This window comes from Bufo gargarizans, chromosome 6 (genome assembly GCF_014858855.1).
Source record: "Bufo gargarizans isolate SCDJY-AF-19 chromosome 6, ASM1485885v1, whole genome shotgun sequence".
NCBI classification, from domain to species: domain Eukaryota; kingdom Metazoa; phylum Chordata; class Amphibia; order Anura; family Bufonidae; genus Bufo; species Bufo gargarizans.
Genome location: NC_058085.1, coordinates 75,078,145 through 75,104,223, shown reverse-complemented (window position 1 = coordinate 75,104,223; position 26,079 = coordinate 75,078,145). Strand labels below are relative to the sequence as shown.

The following is a 26,079-nucleotide window of genomic DNA, read 5'->3' as shown; positions in this document are numbered from 1 at the left end:
CCCCTGTTGTATCTGTCGCTGAAAACTCTGATGCCGCCAGATTAACTACTTAGAGATGCAGTCAATGCTGACCGCTACATCTAAGGAGGTGTACACAGGGACAGGGCTCCCTTTGTCAAGTCATCGCATGTATGTTCTCCTCCAGAGACTCTGTCCTTTGAATGTGGAAGGAAATCATATATTAGGAAATATGTTACGTCAGCAGCCGTGTCATCCTGTGTCGGCTGCAGTGTGCCTGGGTACCTTTGTCCTGAGTTTGTATTTGGGGGTATTCTTCATTGAACCGCCTCTTATTCTGCAGTATTGCAAGGGTTAACCTTTTTTAGCTTTGTGTGCTGCTGCTTCTAATGTCTCACTCACTGTCTGAGCAATAGGTTTGCTAGCTTGCTTGATCCTGCAAAGGTGCTATAATCTTCTTGTCTGCCTGTGTACAGACTTCTGCCTAATTACCAGATTCTGACCATCTGCCCCCTGACCTGATTCATGCCTGATAACTGTACTGAGCATTTGCTGCCTACCCTGACCATTTTGCTGCAAATACAGTGAAGGAGTTTAAGCATGCATGGGATAGGCATAAGGCCATTCTTCATATAAGATAGGGCCAAGGGCTATTCATAGATGGGCCAAATGGTTCTTATCTGCCAACACATTCTAGGTTTCTATGTTTTGGGGATTCACATGAACTCTGCCTGTCCAGACCTGGGCCTGTTACTGACTACGCGTTTTACTTGATTACTCCAAGAGGTAGTGACCTGGTGGCTCCAGATCCCTGTATAGGGTTTAAAGGGTGAAAAGCAGGGGACTGCCAAGTTAATTAACACAGTGGTTCCAAAGCCACTGATTAATACAAACTGTAGATTTTGAGACCCACTAGGAACAATGAGTCATGACAATCCATTTATTGAAACACTTTCTGGAACGTCGACCTCCTAAATTACCATAACCACAAATGATACATCTAAAATATTTATTTTTCATATTCTTCACAAGGTGCTAGCAGACCAATCTGCAGAAGCTTTGTTGTTTGCCCCACCAACGGTGAGGCCTTGTAGACTTAGTCAAAGCTACACAACTCTCAAAACAAAACTGTTCTTTATTCTGTATGTTACCTGTTAGTTAAAGATTGTTATAAAGATTATTCACACAAGTAAAACAGATTATTATTTTTGCTCAGAGATGGTTAAATTCCTCAAGTGATTGACATTTTAGAAATGTTAAATAGTCTTTAGGTTGGTAGCAATAAATTCTTCTCTGTATCGGTTCTACTTGATTATGATACATAAGGTTTCTAGTGCCCTCATACCAGTCATGATTGGTGTCTTTTAAAGTCTAACCACATCCATTGGGACGTCCTTTATACTGTAGTACTGGTTTGGGTGAGTATTGGAATGTCCTTGAATTAGAGACACATTAGATCTGTGATATGCTCACACAACTATCATTTAGTTGACCCTCAATAGCCATCAAGGAAGGCTGCAATGTTGTGGATTTCAGATAGCCTCATTTGTCCCTGTGGTTGTTTCTGCTGGGGCAGTCGGGACAGGACGGTATTTGTCAATAACTTCTCGGAGACTCATGGAGAAGTGTAAATCACCACCAATGAGAATAAAACCCTGGACAGTAAAACAAGAAACAAAGCAATGAATTTCGACTAGCACCAAATTTCATTTTTGCAGTAATTTATAAGCGATTGGAGTACTACAACTTACAGCATGGTGAGAAGTTGTCTCCCGAGTAAAATCCAAACCTTCTGGAAGGGGAATGCTAACGCCTCGCTTTGTCTTCTCTGTGGAACAAGTTTTTCACAAGAAGTTATCCTCAGTCAGATTATATCAGTTAGATCCCATTCAGACATCTGTAATGTGGGAACATTTTAGGTCTATAATGCTAAAAGTGCTGATCTTTAGACCCAGGGTCAGTACAGAATCTGCAGCTACGATACAGATGTTAAAATTGGCCCACATTATGTCAGTCTGAATGAAGCCTTAGGGTACAGACACATGGTCAGGTTTCAAGGCCAAAATCAAGAATGGATCATAAAAAGAGAAAACATGACAACTTCTCTTTTCAATTGATTTCTGGTTTTGGCTTCCAAAAATGCATCAGGAAACCTGACCGCGTGGCCGTACCGTAAGAGATAATTTACTGTGTCTTACCATTAAGGATTGGCATCACTGTCAACTGTAGAAGCGTCTTTAAGGGGCTTTGTAAGGGTATGAGCTATAACAGAAAAGGGAATGCGTATAATAACAAGAGCTACAAAAAGAACTACAGTATTCAGTACTTTACTCACTGCCAGAGACTCCAGTGCTGACTTGTTGGAGTATATTCTGAACCTACAGGTAATTGAAAATGCCATAATTAATTATATATATACACTGTATATTAACATAAATTTCTAGTAATAAAGCAATATTGTACTCCTGCATACAAATAAAGCTAATACACTGCACAGCATGTAATGAAACATGGCCTTTGACCAGAGAAATAAGAAATTAGAATTTAGACTTGATTACCTCTTGAGGTCCAGCTGAATCAGTAAAGTGGTCTTTTTCAGTGTCACCCTAGCACTTAGGCGCGATTCCTATGGAGACATAATACGTGCAATGAATTCTTAAAATCAGAAATGTGTAAGAGTGATATAAATGTTAGGCGCTTACAGAGTTTAAAGAGGGTTCTCCAGCTTTTTAATACTTTTTGCCTCCCCCTTCCCTGATTGATCTGAGGAGGGAAGCATACTACCTATTCCCTACAGTTAGTTCCGGCTCCTTCGTTCCACCACTGCAATCATTCAATTTCTGGCATAGACAGAGGTCACTTGTGCACCTGTAGCCAATGACCGACTGCAGCAGTGATGTGTCCCCCGAGTGGCAGGTCAATGCTGTGGCCAGTTTCCAAGCAGGGTCTGGGTTTCAGCAAATGAAGAAGCCCGGAACCAAGCAGGAGGGAACATACAAGTATGCTTTCCTCCACAGGTCAAAGGTCAAAGGTCAAAAAAATTGAAAACGTTGGAAAGTCCCTTTAACACTATTAGAACTATTTACACTGTTGGTTGAGAAGGTTAAACTTGTGGTTGATAGAGGCAAAAAAATTCCAGTATGGTAACACTTGCATGAAGTTCTCAAGGTATAGATACAGCCAGGTCCATAAATATTGGGACATCAACACAATTCTAACATTTTTGCCTCTATACACCACCACAATAGATTTGAAATGAAACGAACAAGATGTGCTTTAACTGCAGACTGTCAGCTTTAATTTGAAGGTATTTACATCCAAATCAGATGAACAGTGTAGGAATTACAACAGTTTGCATATGTGCCTCCCACTTGTTAAGGGACCAAAAGTAATGGGACAGAATAATAATCATAAATCAAATTTTCACTTTTTAAAACTTGGTTGCAAATCCTTCGCAGTCCATTACAGCCTGAAGTCTGGAATGCATGGACATCACCAGACGCTGGGTTTCATCCCTGGTGATGCTCCGCCAGGGCTCTAATGCAACTGTCTTCAGTTCCTGCTTGTTCTTGGGGGCATTTTCCCTTCAGTTTTGTCTTCAGCAAGCGAAAAGCACGCTCAATCCGAAGAGTTCTGAAGCATTTGGCTGAATATGAGCAGATAATATTTCCCGAAACACTTCAGAATTCATCCTGCTGCTTTTGTCAGCAGTCACATCATCAATAAATACAAGAGAACCAGTTCCATTAGCAGCCATACATGCCCACGCCATGACACTACCACCACCATGCTTCACTAATGAGGTGGTATGCTTAGGATCATGAGCAGTTTCTTTCCTTCTCCATACTCTTCTCTTCCCATCACTCTGGTACAAGTTGATCTTGGTCTCATCTGTCCATAGGATGTTGTTCCAGAACTGTGAAGGCTTTTTTAGATGTCGTTTGGCAAACTCTAATCTGGCCTTCCTGTTTTTGAGGCTCACCAATGGTTTAGATCTTGTGGTGAACCCTCTGTATTCACTCTGGTGAAATCTTCTCTTCATTGTTGACTTTGACACACATACACCTACCTCCTGGAGAGAGTGTTCTTGATCTGGCCAACTGTTGTGAAGGGTGTTTTCTTCACCAGGGAAAGAATTCTTCGGTCATCCATCAGCATTGTTTTCCGTGGTATTCCGGGTCTTTTAGTGTTGCTGAGCTCACCGGTGCGTTCCTTCTTTTTAAGAATGCTCCAAACAGTTGTTTTGGCCACGCCTAATGTTTTTGCCATCTCTCTGATGGGTTTGTTTTGTTTTTTCAGCCTAATGATGGCTTGCTTTACTGATAGTGACAGCTCTTTGGATCTCATATTGAGAGTTGACAGCAACAGATTCCAAATGCAAATAGACTTGAAATGAACTCTCGACCTTTTATCTGCTCATTGTAATTGGGATAATGAGGGATTAACACACACCTGGCCATGGAACAGCTGAGAAGCCAATCGTCCCATTACTTTTGGTTCCTTAACAAGTGGGAGGCACACATGCAAACTGTTCACCTGATTTGGATGTAAATACCCTCATATTAAAGCTGACAGTCTGCAGTTAAAGCACATCTTGGTCATTTCATTTCAAATCCATTGTGGTGGTGTATAGAGCCAAAAATGTTAGAATTGTGTTGATGTCCCAATACTTATGGACCTGACTGTATTTCCTTTCTTACATTGCCCCTTGGCTTGGGATGACTAGCATGATATGATCAGTTTTGAAAAACCTTTGGTCAGATAATGTGATTGATGAAAGTTTTTTTATACAAAGTTGGTCATCTCATGCCACTCATCCTGAGCCGAGAGGAAGGGTAAGAAAGAACACATCTGCAGAAACACTTGATTTGAGGAGATGCATGTGTTAGGGTAATGAATGCAGATGTATACCAGGCTGAAAGATGCATATAAATTCTAACAGAAGTGGATAATCAATGTTTTGCTGATTTTTGACATTTTGGTTGCGGAGTCCCTTGATCTCCTCTTTGTCTGCAAGACACTTGTCATATTAAGGCCTCGTTCACATCACCGTTTCTCCTTTCAGTTCTCTGGCTCCGTTGAGGAACAGGAGAACGTAAAGGACGGATTCTGCAGATAACTGAGCGTAACGGAGCCTAAAGACCCCATAGACTATAATGGGGTCCGTTCGGTGTCCGCTCAGAATATGATCCTGCATGCATTCGTCTCCGCTCAAAAATCATATTCTGAGCGGACATCGAACGGACCCCATTATAGTCTATGGGGTCTTTAGGCTCCGTTACGCTCAGTTAGGTCTCAGTTATCTGCAGAATCCGTCTTTTACGTTCTCCTGCTCCTCAACGGAGCCGGTGAACGGAAAGGAGAAACGGTGATGTGAACGAGGCCTAATGCTTGTTCGCTCAGCACATATATCATTAGACATCCCCATAAACATACAAAGGTTGAATGTGCCTGTTTATTTCAATAGGGAGAGAAGCTGCTGCCAGACTCTTCTGCCAGCGGCCTATATCCCGACAGAATAAAGGATCGGTCATGTTGAAGTTCATTATTCAATTTTAGTTTCATTTGTAAGACTCCTCATCCACAATGGTTAAGACCTGTCTACACCCCCGTGTGATATGTGCATGATGCTGTACCACTTTCACACTACAAAAGCTGTAACACAAATCAAGGTAATACATGACTGGTGGCCTGGGAGAAGGTTTTTTTTTTTTTTTAAAGAGGCATTTCTAGTGTAAAAAGGAAGAAAAGGGAAAGGGACAAAGAAATTGCTACGCTGACTTAGAATCACTGTTTCACACAACTTTATTTAATAGAGAATGATGTAGTTAGTACATTTTTACATCACTTCATTTAAAAAAATCCGCCTGCATCCACCAGAAAAAAAATCTGTAGTCATGGCCCCTCGGGGTCTCACTTCCACCTAACTTGCAGTCCACTGTCTGTTCTTAGGCTAGATCTGTCTCTAGTAACAAAAACACACAAGATGGTTCACAGGAAATGGGGGTGAGCCTGATAGAAGAACTGCTTCTACACTGCTTCTGAAGAGCAGAGAAGCTCATTTGTGTCTAAGTCAGATTTCTCCCTCATTATCAAATTTCTGAGCTCCCTAGTAGAAAACAAACATAGTGGGAAGTAAGGAAAGTAAAGTCACTACACACGGTGCTAGCAGATTCCAGAGAAGGGAGAGGGCCCCTGCTTGTGAGAGAAATGTATCTAGGTGTACCAGTGAAACAGGGAATAATATGGTCGAGGAAGACATTAAGGAAGCCCCAAAAAAAACCTGCTCCTTCATACTTATAATTCTACAGTTAAGCACAGGGATTATGCAATTTTTTTTGAATTAACTCAGGTATGCTTTAAAAACTGCAATTTCAAAAAGTTTTGTGGTTAACTACAGAATGTCAGAGAAACAGAGGGGTAAATTCAGATTTGTACTGAGAGGGGACAGACTTAATTTGTTTCTGATGTGTCATTTTTAGGATCGTGCAGCCGAAGAATTAAAAAGCAGTTCTTTATATCTTCCATCACATAAAAGGATGATAGCACAATAAGACCCTTACACATTTTGAGCTACTAAATCGTATCAAAAGGCACGAGTTTCAGCTTTTTACAAATTTTGATCCCCATGCCAATGCACATTTCAAGAAAGCCACTACAGGTGAGCTTACTATTTTTTAATGCTTTCACAGATTAAATACACAGAAGAGTTAGAAAAGCCTAAGTAACAGCTGTGGACGTACCATTGTCATGCTGCTGAGCTGCACAGGGGGCTGGTTTTCTGGAATCAGGTAGATGTTCAGAAGAGCATTCACCGAAACGCTGGTTCCTGTTGGCTTTATGGTAAACCGTGGAGGTGTAGAAACATGCAGCTCTAGTTTCATAGGGGCGTCTGCCACAGCTGGATCCTGTATGATGAAATATTAGCACTGAGAGGTGGACACCTTGGAGATCACACCAGCAGCCAAGCATTAAATTTTACAGTAAATTTGCAGCTTGCATTTTTTATAATATAGATTTATAATATTTTATGGCTAACACATAACAGATTTAAGAATTACATATAATTGGTGTTAAACATGGATGACCAGCCTAAATAATATATACCACCTTATGATAAAAATCAATAAAGGGTAGTTTTATTAGATCCTCCATGAAGCAGGTCTAGGAAATGCACCAAGATCTCTTCAAAACCACTTTTTGGAAAGGTGGCTGGTCGAAAATGTACTCTCGTACAAGCACTTCTAAAAAGCAGAGCAACACTGATGGTGTTTTGGCATTTTGGAGGACACATAGACCTGCTTTCATTAAAGTGTCCATTTCCAAGTCTTTAATTTGTATTTTTTATGGGGGCATTTTTTTTATTTACCATTCAACAGCTCTCTTATCCAATCCCTCCATACACCTACTTACTCAACTGGAGGTGCATGTGTTGTGAATTGGCAAAGAGGAGAAAGCCATTGCTAGACACCGCCCAAGAAAAAAATAAATAAAAGGAGGGGGCTTGTTGAGATCTGAGATCCTATTGGCCTATCTGCTATCAGGGATGAATTAAGAGGCTTTCATTGTCAGCCAATCCCACCGAAATTTTGGTGTGTTCAGCAGACATACTTGACTAATGTGAACTGTCCTTTGAAGGAAGTTATTTTTATAAATAGGGTCTACTGTATACTGTGGTACTGACATTATTGGCTACGAACATGCTTGCACTATACCAGGTCCATATAGCTGTATCTATAGTAAATCAGTGATCTGACCAGGTTTCCTTTGATGTCACCCATCTCCAAAGGTGATTTTATTCGATGGATTGTTGAAACTTCTTGTATTGTTATTGCATATAACAATAGTGTAAAATTCAGCCCTGCAAGTTGTACCGGCAAAAACCGTAATCTAGAAGAAACTACACACAAAATATTCTGGAACATCTATGATTTGCAGGACCCATATAAAACAGGTACGTATACTTACAGGTCTTTACACCTGATTTATATAGCAACAATAGCACTAGCCATACAGATTTTGCTAACATTACCACTTACCATAAGCATTAGACTTCCAAAGTATGATGTCCGCAGCAAGACTTCCAAGTCTTTAGGCATCTGAGTGCAAGAGATGCGTTAAACAACCGAAAATCATGCAACAGATTACAGTATATTATGGTAGCTCTATACTTTCTATAGGATGCATCCCCTATGTAATCTATAGACCACTATTAAATTATACTATAACAGGCTGCTCTTCTCCAATTTCAAGTCACCCGCTGTCTATAACAATATATTACAGATTGGGTCTTTATGGATTCTATTCTGTGCATAGTTGGGGCTACTATTTGAAAGGAATTAAGGGGCTGTCCCACAAAAAATATTCTACATTTTCAAACCAGCACCTGGATCTGAATACTTTTGTAAATGCATTTAATTAAAAATGTTGTATAGGCACTGAGTTATTTACTGAAATCTATCTGTATAGCGCCATTTGCCGTTTTCTCTTTTTCAAATTTCTCTGTCCTGTTCACGGAGATGGAAGCACATGCTCAGTTCCATACAGGGCTGATTCAGTTTGTTAGAAAGAGGCTATATGATTTTAATGTTTTTACATTAATTGTGGGATAATCTATTTAACCACTTCCAGACCAGGCCTAATTTTGCAAATATGACATATGTCACTTTATGTGGTAATAACTTTGGAATGCTTTTACTTATCCAAGCCATTCTGAGATTGTTTGTCTTGTGACACATTGTACTTCATGTTAATATTTAACATTCACCATATGTCTACTTTATGTTGGCATAATTTTGGTAATGTAATTTTATTTTATTTTTTTAGGACGTTTAAAATTTTAGAAGCAATTTATGAAATTTTAAAGAAAAATTTCCAAAATCTATTTTTTTTAAAAAAAGACCAGTTCAGTTCTGAAGTCATTTTGAGGAGCTCACATAATAGAAACCACCCATAAATACCCTATTTTAGAAACTACACCCCTCAAAGTATGGAAAACAGTTTTAAGAAATGTTGTTAACCCTTTAAGTATTTCACAGGAATTAAAGCAAAATAGAGGTGAAATTTCAAAATTTCACTTTTTGTTGCAGATTTTCCATTTTAATCAGTTTTTTCCTGTAACACATCAAGGGTTAAGAACAAAACAAACCTCAACATTTGTTACCCTGATTCTGCAGTTTACAGAAACACCCCACATGTGGTCTTATACCGCTGTATTGGCACACGGCAAGGCTCAGAAGGCAAGGAGTGCCATATGATTTTTGGAAGGCAGATTTTGCTGGAATGGTCTTAGGGCGCTATGTTGCATTTGAAGAGACCCTGAGGTACCCACACAGTGAAAACCCTCAAAAAAAGACCTTATTTTGTAAACTACACCACCCAAGGAATTTTTAAGGGGTGTAGCAAGCACTATAACGCAACAGGCATATTATAGAATTTATAAACCTTGGCTATGAAAAATTACATTTTTTTTTTTTTTAAAGAAAATTGTACTTTAGGCCAAAACTTTATTTTTCACAAAAGATAATAGGAGAATATCCCCCCACAATTTGCTACCTATTTTCTTCTGAATACAGTAACCCAATTGTGGTCATAAACTGTTATTTGGAGATACGCCAGGGCTCAGAAAAGAAGAAGCGGCATCTGGATTTTCTAACATGGAATTTTAGAGCGATAACTTTTTTATTTTTTTGTTGACCGAGCTGCTTGATGGCTTTTTTTTTGCGAGACAAGCTGTAGTTTTTATTGGCCCCTGCCTTCTCTCTGGGGTGCCCTGCTGTTACTAATCGTGCAGCTGCCATCTCTGAAAGGACGTTCTAAAACGTCCGTGCAAAGATAAACCCGACCGCCCAGGACGTTTATAGTCAATGGGCGGTCGGGAAGTGGTAAGGACAATAATCATTGACAAAAGAAATACATAGAGAAACAACACTTACCTCTTCATTTTCAATTTCCAAGCTGAGTACACCTGACTTATAATACGCATACATTGCTGAATCAAAAAAATACTCAGAAAGGGCAATGTAGACCATGCGTTCCTTCTGCTTTATGTGGAGTGCTGGCGATGTGTTTGGGATTGTGTCATTCTTGGCATCTAATGAGAAGAACATGCCCTGAAATGAGGAGACAGGTTTATTTAGGCAGACATGACACCGGTAACAGACCCTCAATTGAACATATCCATTTTATCCGACTGAATGTAAGCGGTCAACAGTTGGTTACTGGTCAAGATGGAATGGGGTAGTCCTGGACATAAATTTTCCACAATCTGACATTTGTGGCCACAATATGACAGTTGGCCTTATTCATTTTGAGCCAATCGGTAGTCAAGGTTCTTAGACATTTTTCTATACTTACGATAGATATATTTCACTATGTTAATAACATGCTGCTCAAGGGTGGGCAGAGTGGTGTCCCTTACAGCCATTGAACATTTAGATTGGGTTAAATTGCAACATAATGGATAATGCAGAAATGGTCATGAATATGTGAGGCCAACTCATCTCCATCCTTCCTACACATTTGCAAATTGGTTTTGTAGGGCTACAAAAGGCAGAATGGAAGATGTGATACCATGGCCCTTGAAAGATGGGTCTCCCTATCAGACATTTAATACATATCCTAGGATGACTATTGTTGTAGTAGTGCTTCAAGGAGAAGTGGAACGGACTGAGAGGCTATGGACAAATGCTTTAGGCACTGCCCTAATAGTTCCGGTGTACCCTTAATGTCAATTTTTCTCAATAGGTGGCACACACAAAGGCTTATAATTACAATTAGAGGGGTCCACTGATACCAGGAACCCCTTTTCATATGTGCAGGCAGGGTGCATAGGTTCCAGCACTGAGCTCCCCTCTCTTCGGCTTCTGGTTCCCGCTGGTCTGGAAGTGTGATGCTCAGGGGCGGATTGGCCATAGACCTTATAAGGAAATTTACCCGTGGGCCCGATTCCCAGGGGGCCATCTGAGCCCTTCTCACAGCCGGGCAGTGGACATTTTTGGGGATGTATTTTGTGCTGCTGGTGGCAGTATTTGGAGATGGACTGTGGTATTTGGCTCTGTTGTGGTGGTATAATGTGCCACAATATGGTATTGCTGGCCCTGCCTAATTGTGCTGGCCCTGGCTTCCATTAATTTGTACCCGACTACAAAACGGGGTAACTTTTAGTATTTTTTCCAGGGCCACTTTAAGTTTCCAGTCCGCCCCTGGTGATGCCCATCTACACAGACATCACTGCTGCTGGCCAATCAATGGCCTCAGCAGTGGGGTGTATGTAGACGGTGCATCACACTTCAGGCCAGGAGGGACCAGAAGTAGAGGACAAGAGAGTTTAGCCCTGGAATTGGACTGCCGGTGACAGGCGAGCCTTTTATTTTCAACCATTGCACAAATATGGAAAGGGGGTTCTCGGTCTCAGAATAATGACTGAAACATCATAAAAGCTTTAAAACTCACATATTCTAATACATACAGTGTAATAATTATTCAGAGTGCTCAATACAGGTACAGTACGTAGCCATGCATGGACACAATGAGGACATGGTTTCCTATACGGATATAAAGAAAATGAAACAGGATCCTGTCCCTGGAGTGGAGGCAATACATTTACACAGACAGTATTGTAAGGCTCTGTTCACATCTGTGTCATAGCTTCCATTGTAACCGTTGACTTACAATTTGGATCATAGAGTGTTTTTTCGAGGTGTCCATTTTAAAGGAAAAATTAGTGCTACATATGAAAGAATCTGTGCCTTTAATGTACTGCACATTAGAAAGTGTCTTTTCTTTAATGATATCAAACTGTCCATAGTAAAGATCCATAATGCAGAGCTATGTACCCCATGCCATGTGCCGCCTATTTTACATGAAGGTTGGCTTATACTTACCTTAAAATCCATATCTAAACTGTCTTCGGACACATTGGGATCACTCAGAAGAGAATAGTCGATGCCTATGTAATCATCCACTGGATTCTTTACTGCAAAGATAGAAGAGAATTTTTTCAGAAGTGACCAAATCTTGAGTTTTAGAGTTCATATCGGGAATTATGGATGTAAATAATACAGTAAAATAATGAATTCTATATCCAATATAAGAAACTCAGTAGACAGTTTCAATAACATTACTTGGTTAAATTGGTAGTTACGCAATTCCCTATTAAAGGGGTTGTTACACCAAAAACTTATCACTTATCCGCCGGATAGGTGATAAATATCTGATCAGTGGAAGTCTGACCACTAGGACCCCAACCAATCATGTAAACGGAGCTCGCTAGTCCTCGAGTGCATATAGTGATGGTCACACGTGCACACTACTGCTCCATTTATCTCTGTGAGGGTGCCGGAGATAGGCAGTACCATAAACTAATGGACCCCCCCCTAGTTCTACATCCTACACTAGTGTCAACCGGTATATTCCAAGTGCACATCATTAGTATGAACTGGCAGGATGCTTAGAATATATTGGAAATATTTTGGACGCCCTAAAGGGGTATTGCAATCTCACAAAGTGATAGCATATGCCATCACATTATGATCATGGGAATCTGAAATCTGGGGCAAATAGCGACCCTGAAAATGAAGGGGCAGCAGCACCAATTCAGTATCATGGCCCCTACACTGTATTTCTCTGCAGAGCAATGCCCCAGCCACCCAGGGAACTGCAGCTGACGCAGCTGTTTGTCAGTACCCCAGTTCTCAAAATCATCCTTGTAGACATAGTACCAGGGGTATAAATACAGGGAATCCCAGCTGTTGCATACAGTAGGGCAGACCTGCTGCTTAGCTTCGGGGGCAAGGATCTGTGTTTGACCTCGTTCCCAGGGCGGCTTTGCTAGCTGGGAGGCTCCCTGCTCTTAGGTCTGCCTTGAGCGCCGAGCTGATCGACTGGTCGGTCTGTCGGTCATGTGACGTTGGCCACTATAAATACAGGTTCCTGGCGTTTTTGGATACAGTGGTGTAACTACCGGGGAAGCAGCTGCTTCGGGGCCCGGCACCCCGGCAGCGTGTGTGACAGTTTATTTTCAAGTTAGTTAAATATTGATTCTTGTCTTAATGTTCAGGGCCCCTTCAAAGCTGCAGCTGACCAGGCCCCCTCTCCAATGTGATCTAATCTTACAGTCTCCTGATGTGTCTTGGATTCGAACCCACCACCTCCATGTATCATTGGCAAAGCATTTACCCACACAGCCATAAAGGCTGCATTGCAACTGATTGAAAAAATATGAGACTTCTACTGTTATAGCTGGCTAAGTGTACATCTATACACATGACAGCTGCCCCAACACATCCAGCACTGCTATATCTCTATATGACAGCTGTCCAAGCACACTCAGCTCTGCTATATCTTTATATATGAGTAGCTGTCATGTGTATAGATGTACAGTTAGCCAGCTATAACAGTAGAAGTCTCATATTTTTTCAGTCAGCGGCAAGGCAGCTCTTATGGCCTTGTGGTTAAGTGCTTTGCCTCTGATACAGAAGGTTGTAGGTTTGAATCCCAGCATAAACTTTTCTGAAATACAAGCACTGACTCCATATATGGACATACAGGGCGCTGACATGGAGTATAAGTGTTTATTATTTTTTTTTAATACCCGACTGTTACTGCCATGGGGGGAGCGGGAGGCACTTGATACTGGCACATGGGGGAGGGGGGTTGGCACCAGATGCTGGCACATGGGGGGGGAGAGGGGTTGGCACCTGATACTGGCACATGGGGGGGGGGGGGGAAGAGGTACTTGATACTGGCACTTTTTTTGTGGGGGGGGGGAGAAGGCACTATGCTATTGGGACATGGGGGGGAGAGGAGAGAGGCACTTGATACTGGCACCTGGGGGGGTTGGCACCTGATACTGGCACATGGGGGGGTTGGCACCTGATACTGGCACATGGGGGGGTTGGCACCTGATACTGGCACATGGGGGGGTTGGCACCTGATACTGGCACATGGGGGGAGAGGGGTTGGCACCTGATACTGGCACATGGGGGGAGAGGGGTTGGCACCTGATACTGGCACATGGGGGGAGAGGGGTTGGCACCTGATACTGGCACATGGGGGGGAGAGAGGCACTTGATACTGGCACTTTTTTTGTGGGGGGGGGGAGATGGCACTATGATACTGTGACATAGGGGGGAGGAGAGAGGCACTTGATACTGGCACATGGGGGGGTTGGCACCTGATACTGGCACATGGGGGGGAAGAGAGAGGCACTTGATACTGGCACATGGGGGGTTTGGCACTATGATACTGGCACATGGGGGGTGGGAAGGAGAGAGGCACTTGATACTGGCACATGATGGGGGGCATTATGGGGGACACTAGGCCGGCAGCCTATCAGAGGCCGGACACTGAGGGGCATCTACTGGGGCACTATATATGGGGCATTTTATACTGGTACATTATGGGGGGCACTAGCAGGAAGGGGGGAGAGGAGCACTATGGGGGAATTTACTGGGGGCACTATATAGAGGTATTTTATGCTGGCACATTATGGGGGCACTATGGGGACATTAGCTCAACTGGGGGCATTACAAGGGGGTATTTTTGCACTGTCACATTATAAGGGGAATTATTACTACTGGGGGGCATTATAGTGGGCTTTATTACTCCCCCATGGTATGACCCCCTAGTAGCAGCACCAGCCTCTCCCTGCTCTGCTATCCCTCTGCCCCTTCTCCAAATCCTTATTATGAAATCTTTCTCATTAGGATAAAGCACAACATCAGCTCCACCGAGCCCCCGGCCAAGTGTTGAAGTGGTGTCCGAGATCTCCAAGGGCCGAGTAACTGTAAGTTTTCATATGAAATATGTTTATGTTATACACATATAGCCTACACCGTGCCAAAGGAGTGGAGTTTACACAGGAGGAGGGAGGTGCGAAGCACGCTGGAGGGGCCCTCACAAATATTTGCTTTGGGGCCCAGTCACTTCTAGTTACGCCCCTGAGTATACTTACCTGATCCTGTTCCCTGACAATCCTTTGCCTGCTCCTCCTGTACTACGCATCCCTCCTGGTATTTTGACCTCGGCTTCCACCCGACTATTCTTTGCGGACTCCTTTGGTACTTCTCAACTCTCCTGGTATTTATGACCCTGGCTTCTCCTGACCATTCTTTGCTTATCCCTCTTTGTTGTCCTCTTGGTTTTGACCCGGTCCGTTCACTATCTGTTATTTGTCTTGTCTGTCCTTCCCGCACGTATGTTAAGTTAGGGACTGCCGTCCAGTTGTCCCCTGTCATCAGGACTCGTGAGGCAAGTAGGCAGGGCCAGGGGTGAGGGTGGAGCACAGTGGTCAGTATCCTCCCCCCTGTGTGTGTGTGTGTGTGTGTGTGTGTACGTGACCTTTACACTGAGGCTCTCCAGCTGTTGTAAAACTACAACTCCCAGCATGCCCAGATTGCCTACAGCTATTAGCCTATAGCAGGGCATGGTGGTAGTTGTAGTTTTACAACAGCTGGAGAGCCGCAGGTTGGCCATGCCTGCAGTAGGGGAATGCTTTATAAAATGGAATAAATAGTTTTTGCCCACATTTCAACCTTCAGACAGAGGTATACTTGACTTACTACTCACCAGGCACAGTGTTAAGCAGGGAGTTTAGCAGTACCATCCCAGCATGCGTTAGTGCTGGACAAATCTGTAACAGAACATCGAGTATTATCATGAAGACAATTCTGCATTTGAAAATACATCAGAAAAATTGTGACGCCGTCTTACATTTAGAACAGGAGCTGGATGTGCCAAAGTTATGGAGAGGCCGGCGCCTCTACATAACTTCAGAGGATCCAACGCCAACTATGGGGATTTATTAAGACCAGCATCTAAAATGCCGGTCTTAATAAATGTGCCCCTATATTTTTATGCTGATGAGGTGCTCAGAGTACAGAGGGCAAGGCCTAGCCTTTCGGAGCACTGTTTCTCTTCTGCCTTACCCCCTTTTTCAACTATCCCTGCACCACTGATTGACATAACTAGGCATCCTCAGGGTTCTGATGCCTGGTCTTTGTTTGCTAGGGTTGATCATGATGACAGATGCTCTTTAACACACCCTTGCGATATGTGCTGTATATCTTCATCTGTAGCAATAGTACTTGAAATACTTGGCTAAAGGCTCACATGATTCTGGGCACTTGGGTGGATTTTGTCCTCTAGGAAAAATTGTTTGTTACTAGAAGCTGCCTAGGTTTGTGTATGTTTGGCTGTAGATAAATTAGATTAGCAGCTTTCCTGGCCTAAAGGTGGCCATACACCTTAGACAGCTGTTGGTCAACGCCTATTCTATCCGACACCCCCCCTCATACACATGCAAGTTTGGCTCAGGGCTTACGTGTATGTGTTCTCATTGGGGAGAAGGGAATAAGGCTGAGTTCACATAATCGGTGTAAACTCTGGTAGCCTTTTCCAGCAGAGAAACCGACTGAGTTCACCATATGTGCACTGCTGGATCCACACTGACTATAATGGGATTTAACTGTGATCGGCATGCAGGACTTTTTGTCTGGACAAAATCCACCATTTATTCTGGAAAGTGGATGGATCCCCATGGGGCTCTGACGGTGGAAGACAGTATCTGGCTACACCAGATATGGTGAACTCTGGCAGTTTGCTCCACTGCAGGAACAGGCTACCAGAGTTCACAGCGCAATTGTAAATGAAGCCTTAGCCACAGCCAGACACCTCTGATGGATTGGGCAAGTTGAAATCCCCAAACCTTTTCCCTTTTATCTGCCATTGGTCAGGACACCCCCACACAAATTGGATGGTCAGCCATCGTTTATAATGTGTATGGTCAGCTCAAGAATGAATTATACCACAAACTATGGTGGCACAATCTCTAGGGTCTTGCAGTCCTCCTCCGATTTTCATTTAGATCAGTACTCAGGGGTGTAGCTATAGGGGAGCAGAGGTAGCAGTCGCTCCCGGGCCCAGGAGCCTGAGGGTTCCCAAAGACCCTTGTGCCTCTTAAGACACAGGTATTATAGAAAATGCACACTGGGAGGGTTCTAAAATAGATTTTGCACTGGGACCCAGAACCTTCAGGTTAGGCTACTTTCACACTGGTGTTTCTGGGTCCGCTTGTGAGATCCGTTCCAGGGCTCTCACAAGCGGCCCAAAACGGGTCAGTTCAGCCCCAACGCATTCTGAATGGATAAGGATCCGTTCAGAATGCATCAATTTGGCTGCGTTTGGTCTCAGTTACGTTTTTTAGACGGTCACTAAAACGCAGCTTGCAGCATTTGTGACTGACTATGCGGAGCCTAACGGATCCGTCTAGACTTACGTTTTTCAATGACACAATATGGTGCAATTGAAAACGGATCCGTCCCCCATTGACTTTTAATGTAAGTCAAGACGGATCAGTTTTGAATTAGATTTTTGAATGAATAATGCAAACGGATCCGTTATTAATGGATACAAGCGTTTGCATTATTCATGCGTATCCGTCTGTGCAGATACAAGACGGATTCGCACAAAACCCGAGTGTGAAAATAGCCTTACATTTAAATTTTTGGCTCATGCAGGAGGAGGGCTATGTGGTCCCCTGCCCCTTGCCACAGAGTACTGAGGTAAGGGGGGCCCAAGCTAAACTCTTGCACCAGGGCCCATAAGCATCTAGCTACACCCCTGTCAGTTCTCAAAGTTTGGTGGCGATTACAAGCAGCACTTGTACCTACCTGTTGGTTAATTAGAAATTTCATTCCTGTTGTTATGAAAGAACCAAGGAAGTCGTACACCCTCCTAAAATAGAAGAAACCATAGCAGGTGAGACCAAAAGAAATGCTGTTTAAAATTACTGGACTGGTCAAATAAAGTGTTAATAAATACAGCTCAAAACAACCCTCGTGACCATCAGTGGTTCAGAGTGTGAAAGTTCCATTTTTGGTAGGATGGTAAATGTGATGAGAAGAACAATGCTGATCAATGTATAGTGGCCATTTAAATTACTATATTGGATATTTATTTGGTCTCCCAACCTAAAAGTCTTACAGCTTACCTACTTTATATTCTCTATGGGCATTGCACGCCTGAGGCATTTAAAGAGGACTTTTTATGGGTTTAGGCATTAGGAAATAACTAGCAGGTTATGTAGGGCATAGTGCAGGGATGTAAGATCGCTTACTAGTTTGTCTGGGCGCGGCTCCATTCGCCCGCTGTGCCCCCGTTCACTTTTCCCACCTGGTATGCTAATGAATAGCAGCGGTACAGGGAGGTGTAGACTGTCCTGTTTCTCCATGGGCGTCTCCTTCCCCCTGGCTGTGATGTTCTCCGTTGTGATTGGACAGCGCTACAGCCGCGGAGAAACAGGGCAGTCTACTCCTCCCTGTACCAATACTATTTATTAGCATTACAGGTGGGAGAAGTGAACAGGGGCACAGCGGGCAAATGGGGCGGTGCCCAGACAAACTAGTCAGTGCAGTTAGATCCCTGTACTATGCCCTACATAACCTGATAGATATTTCATAATGTCTGGACCCATGAAAGGTCCTCTTAACATTGCCATTGTTAACAATATGAGGGAAATCTGTGATCAGAAGGTAACAACATGCAGTACTTTTTATTTTACTTTAGCCAATATGTTTGAGGATATAGGCACAGTAAGCTGTGGTGAAACTACAACTCCCAGGATGCTGCATTCATTTCTATGGAGTACTGAGAACAGCCAAGCAAGTGTGCATCTTAGGAGTTGTAGTTTTACCACAGCTGGAGGTTAGCCATCAGAGATATGGGGCATACAGGTTCCCTGAGTGACTTAAATAGGTTGTCTCAGCAAAACATTTCAATTTTAAATGGAAACCAGCCTGGAGATCATCTGATCGCTGCCGATCAGCTTCAGAACATCCCATTGTGTGGGGAATGGGAGTATTATATGCTGATCAGTCAAATGAATGGTCAGCCATGTAATGCATGGACCGGTCAGGTCCATTAGTACTCTATCAGCAGCTCTTCACTCTGGTTTACAGAAGAAAGTCCAAAGCAAGTGACCTTCAATCTGATGTCCATATGGTGCTTATGTAAGAAAAAACATACACAACATGTGTTGAATCTACAGTCTTCCTGAAAAGTCTTGATAGATAATTTCTGGGCACTTTATGTGGTAGTATTCCACTTACTTGAGTGTACCACTAAATCCAGCCTGCATTCTGCTGATGGATGCATTACACGTCATATTGGAAATCTTCAAACGTCCTTTTGAATCTCTGGCAAGATCCAGGTCAGTTTTAATGTGTACTCCCTCGGCTGAGGCATTGATCTTCCCCACGTCATAGCTGAAGAGTACAACACACCACCAGTCGGTTATTACTAGACCATATGGGAGGCTGGCTCCTAAGTAACATAAGGAATACAAACATGGGGAAGATACTCACAAAAGCCAGTAGAGAAGTTTTCTCTGGAAATTGAGGCTGATTGATGCATTGTTAATGTCTAACACCAGTTGTCTGTTTGGTTGGAACCTCAATTCAGACTGTGACAGCTGTAAGTGTGTGACATGTACACTGCGGAAGAGAGAACGCATCAAGTGAGACAGTGACTATTGACATAGGAAGCCTCAATACTTAGAGTCCCCCACCACTGTAGCTAGTCATTGCTACTATGCTAAAAAACAATACTGCCTACAGCAGGGCCTAGTGGGAATTGTAGTTTTACAACATCTGGAGAGCCACAGGTTGGCCATCTCTGCATTATTGGCAAACAAGACTTGACCATATAAAAGTACAAGATCTACCAGTCAATGTCTAAGTTTCAAGATTTGTCACAGGACAACATTGTAGATGGCCAATGAGCTGAGAAGAACAGGGTCCACTTGAGAATGTGACAGCTCTGGAAGGAGATTTCGATAGCTTGCATTCTGTACCATAGCACTTATTCAGCAGTACCACAGATTTTAAAGAGTAACTAAACTTTTGAACAACTTTATTTCAAAATGTTGCAACTATACTCTATTAATCGATTTAGCCTTTTTACAAAAAATAAATAAAAATAGGCAGCTGAACTTTGGCTCTCCTAAGCGCTTTAGAATCAGTACATTTGTGTACATGTCAGCGGAGTATGGATTCCACTGTACTGGTGGAAAGGGGCCGCAACGAGTGCTGTAGAAATTGCTGTTCATGCCTGTGCCTCCTGATGTTATCTAAATCCTGGCACAGCACTTACCAATGTGCTATACCAGGGCTTAGCTGAGCGGATTGGGCTCCTGTCTGAGCCTGCTCCGCTCACTTTAAAGCTCTGAATAGCACATCATTACAGGAGCGCTTTCTTGAAGATCGCTGTATCGGTGGCAGGCACAAAAGAAACACTTTTCTGCAAATCTACACTGTGACAGACTACAAGAAGAGATAAGCGGCGTCTGTATAGTGTCATTCACCACAGTATATTTGACAGGTTCTGAAATGAGAAGGCGATAATTATATACATGGGGCAGACTGGCTATAGACCCTACATGGAAATTTCCAGGTGAGCCGATACCCAGGGGGTTCCCGAGCCTTCCTCATGGCCACCAGCTGGGTACATAAAGATCTGATGTTCTCATCATTAATTAATGCTAGGAGCATCAGGTACTCCTAAATTTAACTGTATTGCCATCCTCAGAATGGTGATATAGTTGAATACTGTATTATGTGCAGTACTGTTAGATTTGATTCTGTTGAGGCAGAATGTGCTGTGGTATTCGGTTCTGCAGGGGCAGTACTTTGTGCTGAACTACGGTATTGCTGCCCCGCCTACTTGTGTTGTTCCCACCTACTTGTGTTGGCCCACTTTCTGTCAATTCGAACCCACGTACAACATGTGGCTACTTTTCATTTTCTCCAGGGCCACTTTAAGTTCCCAGTCTGCCCCTCATTGTACAAAATATATTTATAGACCAGAAAATGGAAAATGGCCATTGACGTACGTATTAGATATACAAGATCATATTCAATTCAAGATGGACACTAGGAGTACTCACTTGTTAATACTGTAGCTGAACCTCCCCTCAGTGCCATTCAGATCTGGAATAGTGATATTCTCCAGCTCCTGTTCCACAAACTTCAGTCCCTCATGTTTCACTAATCGAATGAAATGTTTATTCAGTCTCCACACAGTACAAGACGAAACCCATATCTATGCTATATGCGTGATTATTGTATGTGTTTAGAGGTCAGGCTAACCTAAGGCCTCGTTCACATTTCCGTTTTTTATTGACGTGTGCTGTCTGCATTTTCCTTGAACAGCATGGGTACCCATTGTTTTAAATGTGTCGGTACACATCTGTAGTTTTTTAATTGACCGTGATGTCGACCAAACAAACCCATTGAAGTCGTTGGGTCCGTGAAAAATCACTGACAACACAGTTTGGTTCGTTTTTCACTGACCACCGATAGGCTGAAATTTAGTTTCCAGAGCATCTCCTAGCAGTGTCTGTGGAATATGGATCACACACGGAGGGCAAAAAATTGGATAAACATATTAAAATCAATGGGTATGTGTGCTATTCGCAGAAAATGCGTCAGTGAAAAATTGAAGTGTAAACGAGGCCTAGAATGTTCACATAAATACACATATATGCAAATTATTTTTCCAAACAGTTTTCCTAGGACATTATAAAGCAATACCATAATACAGAACTCCATTCAGCAGGGAGGAATTTGTCTCGGGCAACTTCTCCTAGAGGCTTCCACTGCCAAGTCATGTAGGAAAGCCTTTGGTTAGGATGAAAAACATTTCGAGGCTGCGCACATCAAGTGTTTTTCCCAGGTAGAACAGACATGGCGAAAAAAGGATGCAAAAGCGTAGCAGGCTGTGCTTTTCCATCCTGCAGAGAATGGAACCCTATGGTGGTAGATACCACTGTATGGCATCCCTATAAAGTATATATCATGTGTTAACATTAAATGTGGGACAAAAATGTCATGTGAACACAACATAAAAAAGTTCTCAACTTCCACTCAATGAAACACTTCCCCTCCTGGGTCAAGTGAGCTAGGCTCAATTCCAGTTAGCTGCTGTGGAAGCAGTAGTTGACTTAAGTGAGAATAGACCCGGGGTGCTGCCGGACTTAGTCTCTGTGTTTTTTTATGTCTTGTAAATGAAATATTTGCACTTTTTACAGCTGTTTTTAGGGGTAATTTTTTTTAGCCATGTGTCAGGAATAAGGACTGCCTTATCTCTAGTTATTATAATGTTTGCTGTGATGTTATATGTTTTATGGTTATGTCGCAGTGTAACATATTCTGGTGTGATTCACTATATATATATATATATATATATATAGTGTGAGACAGTGACAGGTCTCACACAGGTTAGAGGCCAGGAAGGGGTGGATAGTTCGGTCCACACCCCTATTCCACCACAGGTGAGACCAGCTGGAAGTAATCAGGCTGGCACAAAGCACCTCCCAGGGTGTCAGCAAGGAGGGAGTGTGTTGCCTGTGGACAGAGGCCTGGAGGCTCTGTGTGGTCCAAGCCAGGAGGGCTGACAGACCACTATTCCCCATGTGTGCTGAGACACTGGACTGGAGGCAGTGGGCGTACTGTGCTCTGTACAGCCAGGAGGCTGTGGGACATTGGCTGAGAAAGCCACATGTGTTCACAGGGTGTGAACAAGGACTTAGGTGAGTCAGGAAACTCTGTGTTAGTTAGAGCCTAGCCGGGCAAGTGTTTATTATTTTATGTGGATGTCACATGTGTTAGGTGAAGCTGCGACTTCATGATAACCTGTATTGGTTGGAGTGTGCACAATAAATGCACGGTTTGGACCTGAAACCTGGTGTCCTAAAGTCGTATCTGTGAGAATGACCCCCAAATAAGAGGCGATCCCTTACAATATATATATATATATATATATATATATATACACACACGCACAGTTGCAAGAAAAAGTATGTGAACCCTTTGGAATGATATGGATTTCTGCACAAATTGGTCATAAAATGTGATCTGATCTTCATCTAAGTCACAACAATAGACAATTACAGTCTGCTTAAACTAATAACACACAAAGAATTAAATGTTACCATGTTTTTATTGAACACACCATGTAAACATTCACAGTGCAGGTGGAAAAAGTATGTGAACCCCTAGACTTATGACATCTCCAAGAGCTAATTGGAGTGAGGTGTCAGCCAACTGGAGTCCAATCAATGAGATGAGATTGGAGGTGTTGGTTACAGCTGCCCTGCCCTATAAAAAACACACACCAGTTCTGGGTTTGCTTTTCACAAGAAGCATTGCCTGATGTGAATGATGCCTCGCACAAAAGCTCTCAGAAGACCTACGATTAAGAATTGTTGACTTGCATAAAGCTGGAAAGGGTTATAAAAGTATCTCCAAAAGCCTTGCTGTTCATCAGTCCACGGTAAGACAAATTGTCTATAAATGGAGAAAGTTCAGGACTGCTGCTACTCTCCCTAGGAGTGGCCGTCCTGTAAAGATGACTGCAAGAGCACAGCAGCAGACTGCTCAATGAGGTGAAGAAGAATTCCTAGAGTGTCAGCTAAAGACTTACAAAGTCTCTGGAATATGCTAACATCCCTGTTAGCGAATCTACGATACGTAAAACACTAAACAAGAATGGATTTCATGGGAGGATACCACAGAGGAAGCCACTGCTGTCCAAAAAACATTGCTGCACGTTTACAGTTTGCACAAGAGCACCTGGATGTTCCACAGCAGTACTGGCAAAATATTCTGTGGACAAATGAAACCAAAGTTGAGTTGTTTGGAAGAAACACACAACACTATGTGTGGAGAAAAAGAGGCACTGCACACCAACATCAAAACCTCATCCCAACTGTGAAGTATGGTGGTGGGGGCATCATGGTTTGGGGCTGCTTGCTGCGTCAGGGCCTGGACGGATTGCTATCATCGAAGGAAAAATGAATTCCCAAGTTTATCAAGACATTTTGAAGGAGAACTTAAGGCCATTTGTCCACCAGCTGAAGCTCAACAGAACATGGGTGTTGCAACAGGACAACGACCCAAAGCATAGAAGTAAACCAACAACAGAATGGCTTAAACAGAAGAAAATACACCTTCTGGAGTGGCCCAGTCAGTGTCCTGATCTCAACCCGATTGAGATGCTGTGGCATGACCTCAAGAAAGCGATTCACACCAGACATCCCAAAAATATTGCTGAACTGACCACAGTTCTGTAAAGAGGAATGGTCAAGAATTACTCCTGACCGTTGTGCACGTCTGATCTGCAACTACAGGAAAAGTTTGGTTGAAGTTATTGCTGCCAAAAGAGGTTCAACCAGTTATTAAATCCAAGAGTTCACATACTTTTTCCACCTGCACCGTGAATCTTTACATGGTGTGTTCAATAAAAGCATGGTAACATTTAATTCTGTGTGTGTTATTAGTTTAAGCAGACTGTGATTGTCTATTGTTGTGACTTGGATGAAGATCAGATCACATTTTATGACCAATTTGTGCAGAAATCCATATCATTCCAAAGGGTTCACATACTTTTTCTTGCAACTGTGTGTGTATATATATATATATATATATATATATATATATATATATATTTCTAGTGTATTTATGTATTTGTATTACAAGGCCAGCAGCCATTTATGAATTGGTTTAAGGCTGCATAAAGAGAGTCGAGCTGTCTGCCTTGTACCTGGGAAACAGCCAAACTGCTCCCCGGGATGTAGTTAGCACAGAGCTGCTAATGAGGATTGGCTGGTTTGCTGGTCACATCTCAGGACAGGGCCCTGCAGACTCTCTGGCACCTTTTGTCAGCAGGGGGCCTCCTAACCAGAGAATGAACAATAATTTGTAATCCTTCATAACTTGTTCAGGAGGGGGTGGATGTCCCCAAAATCACCTCTGGTATGATGGGGGCATCACATGTACACCAGACATGGCATAATAATCCGCCTTCATCTTCTTAAAAGAAGGATCTCACCTTCCGAGCGTCCTGACCATGTCGCGTTTTATATGCTAGGACTCGGAACGATGAGATATGAATAATGAAGAAGGGCTAGGGCCTGTATCTTCACCAGGGCAACTGGGAAAATATATTTTGGATATTTGCATACCTATTCCCTAAATGGCCAGGCTGCATGTGTAATGAAGCCCAGCCCAGAGGGGCTGCGTCAGAAGTGTGAGAGAGAATCCCCTCAGGCTCAGGCCTGCCCTTGGAGGAAAGGCATAAAAATGCCATCCCTGGCATATTTTTGTCACAAAGTGGGAGATCCAGTCTAATTGGTTTGTGCACCATTACTCTGCCCAAATCTCATTGGAGGAAAGGACTTTTACCACACAACTGCTAAGTATCAGAACTTTCTATTTTTGCTCCTTTTTATTTTACAATTGTTTGCCATTTATGTAGGTCTCTTGTTAATCATTTTTTGCAACCAAGTGCTGTCCATTTTTCATACATTAAACCTAAAAGTTTAATGGTTTGTCTTGTAACCTTAACGCTCCATGAAGAGTGCGTGCAGTCTGAGGCTGTATGTTGTTTTTCCGTGAGACTTACTATCGTGTGTGTGTCTGCTTGCGAGTGGAACACTCAGGGGTGTCCTGTCGACCTTATAACGGGCAGGTGGTGGCGGCGGCAAAAGTTTAGTGTTATTGTGGGAATGTGCTTGCAGGCTTCAGGTGGTGATTTATGCTCAAACTACGGCCTGGTGCAGGGCGTAACAGCGTGTGAGGTGAATCGGTCTGAAGGGCTTGGGCAACCCTTGTCAAGTGACGCGGTGGGCTGGTCTGGTTCCCGGTACGTGAAACCATGCAACACGCTTTTAATGTTTTTTTTCATATACAGAAATTGATGGTAAATTAGATTAATAATTGCACACCTGGAGCATGCTGCAATAAAAAAAAAATGCAAAGAAACCATCTTAAATTAGCACTAACGCAATAAAAACACAATATAGATAAAAAAATCATTTTTTTTTATGCAATGTGAAACCTCCCTCACTAAAAAACAACAACCTTGTTCTCCCCTGGGAATACATTATTTTAAAAACATTTGTTGGAAGGTATCAAGTGATCTGCACCATTTTTATGCCACAGAAACGTGGCAAATTATGGTGCATGCCATTTGCACCAATATCTGCAACTTTTCTTGCCCCTCGCCAATTTCGAAAAGTGAAGATAAAAATGGACAGGAATAAGAGGGGCGGTCTGAAATTTA

The 26,079-nt window shown here is 42.7% G+C and overlaps 1 protein-coding gene across 1 annotated transcript in view; it reads right to left on the bottom strand.

Moving 5' to 3' along the window:
* Positions 1-1,075: 1,075 nt before the first annotated feature.
* LOC122940891 (phospholipid transfer protein) overlaps positions 1,076-26,079 on the bottom strand; it is a 55,081-nt gene continuing 30,077 nt past the window's right edge. Inside the window, exons 3-16 of the mRNA XM_044297783.1 lie at positions 20,903-21,002; positions 19,323-19,451; positions 19,068-19,223; positions 17,631-17,694; positions 15,529-15,592; positions 11,844-11,935; positions 9,894-10,070; positions 7,998-8,057; positions 6,702-6,866; positions 2,517-2,584; positions 2,294-2,336; positions 2,157-2,220; positions 1,710-1,786; positions 1,076-1,613 (exon numbers count right to left, since the gene is read on the bottom strand). Of these exons, the coding sequence (XP_044153718.1) occupies positions 1,491-1,613; positions 1,710-1,786; positions 2,157-2,220; positions 2,294-2,336; positions 2,517-2,584; positions 6,702-6,866; positions 7,998-8,057; positions 9,894-10,070; positions 11,844-11,935; positions 15,529-15,592; positions 17,631-17,694; positions 19,068-19,223; positions 19,323-19,451; positions 20,903-21,002 (1,382 nt within the window). The 3' untranslated portion in view covers positions 1,076-1,490. The remainder of the gene's footprint in view (positions 1,614-1,709; positions 1,787-2,156; positions 2,221-2,293; positions 2,337-2,516; positions 2,585-6,701; positions 6,867-7,997; positions 8,058-9,893; positions 10,071-11,843; positions 11,936-15,528; positions 15,593-17,630; positions 17,695-19,067; positions 19,224-19,322; positions 19,452-20,902; positions 21,003-26,079) is intronic.